The sequence below is a fragment of the Myotis davidii genome, unplaced genomic scaffold, assembly GCF_000327345.1.
Source record: "Myotis davidii unplaced genomic scaffold, ASM32734v1 scaffold149, whole genome shotgun sequence".
Taxonomy (NCBI): Eukaryota; Metazoa; Chordata; class Mammalia; order Chiroptera; family Vespertilionidae; genus Myotis; species Myotis davidii.
In genome coordinates this window covers 2,054,715-2,062,158 of record NW_006352194.1, presented here as the reverse complement: position 1 = coordinate 2,062,158, position 7,444 = coordinate 2,054,715, and the positions used below count along the sequence as shown (strand labels likewise).

The window sequence follows — 7,444 nt, the reverse complement described above, 5'->3', positions numbered from 1 at the left end:
TTCGATTCCGGTTAAGGGCATGTACCTTGGTTGCAGGCACATCTCCAGTAGGGGGTGTGCAGGAGGAAGCTGATCGATGTTTCTCTCTGATTCATGTTTCTAACTCTCTATCCCTCTCCCTTCTTCTCTGTAAAAAAATCAATAAAATATATTTTTTTAAAAATAATAATACAACAAAACCCCTAGCCCATCATGGACCTGGTAGCTGTCAGTGTATTCTCTATTTCTTTCTCTTTTTACCGTTTCTGCAAAGGAGCTGAAAATATTCTTCCCATTCCACCCACCCTACCTTACTCCATCCCCCTTCCCCTCTCCCTGCTTAAGTGGATCCTAGCAGGGAAGTGACGTTTGCTCTGCATTGTCATCAAATGCCTTTATGTTTCCCGTTGTTACTGTTTAAAGCACGTGAGTGTTTTCTGTCCATGTCTGGCTTCTGTGGTTCCTTGGTCACCCCATTTTTCTCCCAGGACAGCCCGGGGTGGAGATGCCTCCTCATTCAATGACAGCATGGAGGTCCTGCTCCGTGGGGACTTCGGGCGATGCCACCAGGCAGAGAGGGGCGTCCTCAAATCCCATTTGTCCTCCCCTGCTCCTTGGAACTCCATTCATCCCAATTTGCTAAATTTAAACTCAGTTTTTCCAGAAAGGCTCTGTACCCTGACCGCCTAAATCAAGCCTCTCCTTCCTCCTCTTCATGGTCTTTTAGGAACCTTCCCAGCATTAATTACCATGTTTGTCACCAGGTAATAAAAATCTCCACTCCCTGCCGCCAGATTATCTTTTTAAAGAAATGCAGCTCATTTCCAGTTAATAACAGAGGCCCTGCCGTCCTCGGCCTGCGATGGCGACATGATTTATAGCCCTGGCGGAGCCCCCGCACCTGTGTGCAGGGCCACTGCGCTGGGAAGGCCTGGCTCCCGCGTCGCAGGCTGCGTCTCTCCCTCAGCCGCTGCTCCGGGCTGGGGGGCTGCTGATGAGATGCTGCTCCGCCCGAGCCCAGTGGGCAAGATGCGCGCTCCACCGCGCCCCGCCGCGCCTCGGCCACGGAGAGAATGTTCTGTCTGCTTTCCCCTCACAGACCACGTCTCGGTTGGAGGACTCGGGGACAGTTTTTATGAATATTTGATCAAATCCTGGTTGATGTCAGCCAAGACAGACACGGAGGCTAAAGACATGTACTACGAAGCCTTGACGGTAAGACAGCACCTTCACGGTCCTTCGCCCCCCTCCGCCCCCCCCCCCCCCCGTGCTCACACAGGCCCGAGTGCCAGGCCTTGTCCGTCCCTCCCCCACAGGGCGCTGGCCGGGGAACCACAGACAGCTCCGGCCCCATCGGTCACTGCACACCCGTCCCATAACTCTTCTCAGCGCCTTGGAATTAGGGCCATGTTAGCAGCCTTGTTTCAGATAGAAACCCAGGCTCGAGGAGGGCGCTCATTTGTCTGAGGCCTCACGGGAAGCGGCAGGCAGTCTGATTCAGAAACCTCGGTGTCTGTGCTCAGCTGATGTGCCGGAGCCCAGATCGCAGCCAGGCGGTGGCTGGCAGCCCCCAGGCAGGAGGCGGCAAAACAAGACCCTCGGCCACCTTCCTGCCAAGCCAGAGGTGACAGCTAGTGCATCCAAGTGGGAGGGGCCTCTGTCAGGGGAGCATCCAGTTCTGTCCCTTCTCTTTATGTGGTTGAAACCAAGGCCCAGAGAGGGGAAGCACTTACTCAAAGCCTCACAGCACGGCACTGGCGGAGCTGAAGCCAGAGCGGGTCTCCTGGCTCTGGATAGATGGTGGAAGGATGGACGGTGGATGGGTAGGGGAATATGGGTGGGTGGATGGATGATCTCTCACTGCCCTCCGATCACATGAATCTAGGCAGCCATGGCAGTGCTTAAAGGAAGCACATTGAAACAGGCCTGCAGGGCTGTGGACTCTAAGCTACGGCCTCACTAATGAGTTTTCCCTGCCCAGTGCCCAGGCACCAAGACTCAGTCATGAAGCATCTCCTGGGACTCCAGTCCCAGCTCAGCCTGGCTCAGCCCCATCCACACAGCTTCTGTGGCTGAGCCCAGCCCACAGCCAGTGTTTCCTGTCAGATCTGGTTCAGCCCTTCCTGCCACCCACATGCAGTTAACGAGCAGCCTAGTTCCCTGCCCTCAGGCGCACAGTAGTTGAGGCTTCGGGGAAGAAATGGCCACAAATTATTTAAGCAAACTGGGAGCTTTATGGAAACACTTGACTAAATAGGAGACAACTGGCTCTGCTCCTGTATTTGATCTTCCCCTGCAGTGTCTCCGACCCTGGTAAGGGCTGGGCCTGTGCCAAGTTGGGGGCTTTGAAGAGCGTTCTGGTGGTTGTCAACCTTGTTGGCCTGTTAAAAATCCTGATGGTCAGCCCTGGCTGGTGTGGCTCAGTTGGCTGGGGCTTCAACCTGTGCCCCAGAGGGCTGCTGGTTTGGTTCCAGGTCAGAGCACATGCCCCAATTGCCGGCTTGATCCCCAGTAGGGCGTGCAGGAGGCAGCTGATTGCTGTTTCTCTTTCTCTCTGAAAAGTCCATTTAAAAAAATTTCTTTTTAAAGTCACACGTTAAAAATCTGATGGTTAGCCCCGGCTAGTGTGGCTCAGTTGGTTGGGGTGTCATCCCATCCACCAGAAGGTCCAAGGTTCGGTTCTGAGTCAGGGCACATACCTAGGTGTCAGGTTTGATCCCCCCATCAGGGCACATGCAAGAGGCAACTGATCAATGTATTTTCACTTCCTCCCTCTCTAAAAATCGGTTTAAAAAAATGTTTATCCCAATAGCCAGTCTGCACCCCAACAAGGTTACATGAGAACCTCTGGGTGGGACCCAAGCAACAGCCGGGAAAGCTGCGGGGCTGGGGGCTGGGGGCAGTGTCAATGTGCAGGTTAGACCAGTATCTCGTGGGGTGGGCATGGGGGCTTCAGACAGGCTGACTGGGCAACCCCTGAAGGTCATGGGAGAAAGGACGAGAAGGACAGGGACTAGGCACTAAAGGTCACCTGGCCTTCTCCTGGTGGTACGTTTAGTGCCTTAGCCCCCATCTTACAGGTGATGAAACGGGCTCAGAAAGGCTCACGGTCACACGTGTCAGAGCCAGGGTGCAGACAGCGTCCGGCTGCCTCGAGGGGCAGTGCTCCTGCCTCCACTTACAGCTGCCAACTCACAGAGGAGCCTGGCCTGCCGAGTCCCTCTCGGGCGGGCGCAGGTGGGGTAGGGTCCCATCCAGGAGGCTCAGGAAGCCAGAGCCTCTGAATAGCCTCCCAGCCAGCACAGAAGTTAGTGTCATTTTACAGATGAAGGAAGGGAATCTTCAGAAAAGTGAAATAAGTTGCCCAGCGTCACCCAACACCCAGAATGCAGAGCTGGGTTCAGGCACAGGCCTGCCTCTCAGTCCGCTCTTTCTGTGTCTCTTGCCAGGATTTAAGCCTCCTGGCCAGTCCATGGCCAGCCTGTGCTATCTGGTTTCTCTCGGAGTTTGAGAAGCCTTCGTTTTTTTTGTGTTGTTATTTTTATCTTTGCATCTGCTATCTCAGTTGTCTCTTCGAAGAGAAACTGCGTTATGGTTTCCTCTTTACCAAAGTTACTTCGCTTGGGTTAACCCCAAATAGAAATAACCTATGGGAGACTGTCTTGAAGATGAAGATTTTCGGCTGCAGTGTGAGACTTTCTGGGATCCCCTCCAACTCATGTCTGTGTTCGCTCCCAAGCAGTAACAGTGGGTAACTGATCCATGTTCCTGCGCCTGGACTGGGCCTGCCATCCGCCCCTGCACCTGCACGCGCAGGGATGCAGAGCAGCTGCCTGGACACAGCTCTGCCCAGCCGTGGCCAGCTGTCCACGCCTCCTCCCCTGTGAGCAGGTGCCTGGCCATCAACATCGCTTCCCCCTCTGCTGCTCAGGGAGGTTCCTGCAGCCAACCCACCAGCCCAGACCTTACAGAGAAGGAAAAAACCCGCAGGGAGCACATTGGGTTTGAGCACCTTCTGGTGGTGGCTTCTGCTGTCACATGGCAATCAGAGTCCTGGGAGAGACACGTTCCACAGAAACATACATGAACACGTGTGCACAAAGTGGGGATAGCACCACGTAGGGAGATAGTGGGAAATTAGAACGTGGCAGCAGTGGTGTGGACTAAGCTGTCCTCTCCAAGGCCTCACCCCGAAGAGGCCCCAAAGCCGGGCTGGAGTTGGCAGTGGGACGGTAGCAGCGGGCAAAGCCTGAGGCAGGAACCCTCATCCGCTTCACGCGCATCACCGTGGCAGAGACCTCTGACCTCCCTGCAAAGCAGGACCCCCTCCCACACTTCCCTGGCCTGTCCCCTCAATTTGTTTCATTCAAAATGCTGGTCACAAATCGTGATATTGGTGTGTATTGATTTGGGGGGAAGTCACTGTGCTCACGGGTGAGCTCCCTAAGGCAGGGTCCAGGCCCATCTTCAGGGGCTGTATCCCCTGCACCTACACAGCCTGGCACAGAGGAGGCGCTCACAAGATATTCATCGGGGCTGGGCTGCGTGAGTGAAGAGACCAGTGGGGCAGAGGAGGGCGGGCAGGGGGCCGGCTGGAGAGGAATCATGCAGGCCAACGTTGATGGAGGACTCTCCTGTGCTGGGAAATCGGCTGAGCTTACAACACATCTCATGAAGCCCTCATGACCCTATGAAGTGGCTCATGTCCTTACCTGCATTTTATACGCAAGGAAGTCACAGCATGGAGAGAACATAGAACCCGCCCACAGTCACACAGCTCCAAACTGGTAGAGACGGGGTTTGAACCCGAGGAATCTTGGGCATCGGGGGGTCCTTGTCCCAGTCCTGGTCTGACTGCATGACCGGGGACAAGGCACCCGGCCTCTTGTGGAGAGCACTGCAGACTACGTACCCGACTTGTCCTGGGCATTACATGGGAAGGCGTGTAATGAGGGGCAGTAGAGAGCACCTCTCAATTTCTCTGGGTTTTGTTTTGTCTATTTTAGAATCTGATGAAATATATGGGCCCTTGTCCCATGAAAATGCACATACAGCCCTGGCCGGTGTGGCTCAGTAGGTTCAGCGTCATCCTATGCACCAAAAGGTCACAACTCAGTTCCCAGCCAGGGCACATGCCTGGGTTGCGGACTCGATCCCCAGTAGGGGCATGCAGGAGGCAGCTGATCGATGTTTTCCTCTCACATCGATGTTTCTCTCTCCCTCTTCTCCTTTCCTCTCTCTCTAAAATCAATAAAAACCAATTTTTAAGAAAAAGAAAATGCACATACACAAAAGTGCCGTGTACAGTTTTAGGGGCATTTGTGACAACCTGAAGCCCATCCACAGGTTAAGATTCCCTAACCAAAGAGGGTAGTAATTCTTAAAGATTTTTTGAAATTTTTTGTATGTAGATTTTCAATCTGTGTGAGACTCACCCTGGGGTGCTACCTTATGTCCGAGCCCCAGCAGGCTCCAGGCCTTAGCTGGGCGAGCGGCAGAGCTCCCACGTGCTCCAGTGGGCAGCGGCCGGCTGAGGTCAGTGGGCCCCCTTGGCCTGGGACAGAGGGCTCGGTAGAGCTGCATTTGCTGCTGTCTCCAAAATACTCACTTTCTGTCCTCTCTGCTCCTTCCCTGTGCCCTCCCACACCCCTCTCCCTGCCCAATTCCCACCTTGCTCCCAGGCAATTGAGACCCACTTGGTGAATGTGTCTCCCGGGGGGCTGACCTACATTGCCGAGTGGCGCGGGGGGAACCTGGACCACAAGATGGGGCACCTGGCCTGTTTCTCCGGGGGCATGATCGCCCTGGGTGCCGAGGACGCCGAGGAGGACAAGAGGGCCCACTACCGAGAGCTCGCAGCCCAGATCACTAAGACGTGCCACGAGTCGTACGACCGCTCAGGTAACCCTGCCAGGGGACGGGCGGCAGGACACACCAAGGCCAGACACCAGGAAGAGCTGGGAGTCCGGCAGGGTCGGGGAGTGCAGGGAACCGTGGTCTTAGGGAAGTCTCGCCCTCTGCAGTTAGGCAGAATTTGAACAAGGGACGCGCTGTCTGTGCACTGAGGTTGTAACTAAATTAAAGGGGAAATAGGGTTCCGTATTAAGCCCTTTGTGTGTGCCAGGTATTGTTCAGCACTTCATACGTCATTGCTGAACCTCACAACACCGATGAGGAAACAGGCTCAGGGATGATGTGGCCACAGATCACATGACACGGCCCCATGGGTGGGGCACAGAGCAGAGGGTCCTCCGGCCCCTGAGGCAGAAACATTGGCCTCCCGAGCCTAGAGAATTCCTTCTCCCTGACCCCCTACCCTCCAGCACCTCCACTTTTCCTCCTCAAAGCCCCTCCATTTAGTGGGGCTGGGCACCTCCGGGCACCACCTTTCATCACCATCTTTGATCCAAGCGTGAGCACTTCTTGACCATCCGCTCAGCACTCATGCAGAACGGTCAAATGCCAGAGTCAGCAGTCACGTTAGAGAACATGCACCCGACTTCCATTTTACACGTGGGGAAACTCGGTCAGTCCAGAGCCGAAGTCACACCGCTGTGAGTGGCTAAGCCGGGCCAGAACCCAGGTCTCCTGATGCTCGGCTCCCCGCTGTGTGCTGCCTCTGAACAGCGGCCCTCAGAGCAATCCCTAGCCCCCCAGGGCCCCAGGAGGTGCCCACTACTCTGAGTTTAACCCCAGTCTTGGCTGGAGCAGATGACCCAAGATTTGCAGTAAAAAATTCCTGTTTCAGGTGCCACTCTGCCACTCACCAGCTGGTGGCCTCCGTTTTCTCGTCCGTTCAATGTGAACAGTAACACAGGTCACCAGGATGGGGTCTCTCCCTGATCCCAGAAAGCACATAGCCAGCGCCCTCAGCCAGCAGCATGCGAGGGTTTGTTAGGTCCCCTGAGATGTGTCTGTGCCCGCAGCAGCTGAGTCCTGACTGAGCTGTTCAGAAAACCAATTCACAACGGGTCCTAAAACTGGTCTTCAAGTCCCCTCAGAGAGCTCTCTCTGCCAGCACCATAAACAAATAGGAAATCTCAGGAATAATAAAAAGCTTGCTATGTGTCTGGGACAACCAGCCCCGACCATAAAAGACGGTCTGCGTCATAGAGCATATTGTTCCAGCCAGCCTGGCTCGTCCGCGGCGGCTGCAAGAGGCGCTCTCGCCCTCACCCCATTAGCAGCTTGGCAAGACGACTGTTTTCTGATGGTAGGAGTGTCTGCACCATCTGAGAGGATCGGAAGGGCCTGGGTCTGGCTAATTCCTCTCCCGGGAAGCCCTCCACAGAAGAGTAGGACATCCTGCAAAGCTCGTGTTTTGAGGAAAAGCAACTCTGGGCCTGATCCATGGTGGGAGGAGGAAGGAAGGGCTCACAATAGAACCAGAACCAGGCCCTCGGCCAGCCTGGGCAGGACGTGCAGGCATTAAAGGGAAGAAGACCCAACTCACATACCCTAAACT

The 7,444-nt window shown here is 55.1% G+C and overlaps 1 protein-coding gene across 1 annotated transcript in view; it reads left to right on the top strand.

Moving 5' to 3' along the window:
- The window catches only part of MAN1C1 (mannosidase alpha class 1C member 1), a 112,096-nt gene that overhangs the window by 100,547 nt on the left and 4,105 nt on the right, over positions 1–7,444 (top strand). The window contains exons 10-11 of the mRNA XM_006777521.2: positions 1,079–1,194; positions 5,661–5,880. Of these exons, the coding sequence (XP_006777584.1) occupies positions 1,079–1,194; positions 5,661–5,880 (336 nt within the window). The remainder of the gene's footprint in view (positions 1–1,078; positions 1,195–5,660; positions 5,881–7,444) is intronic.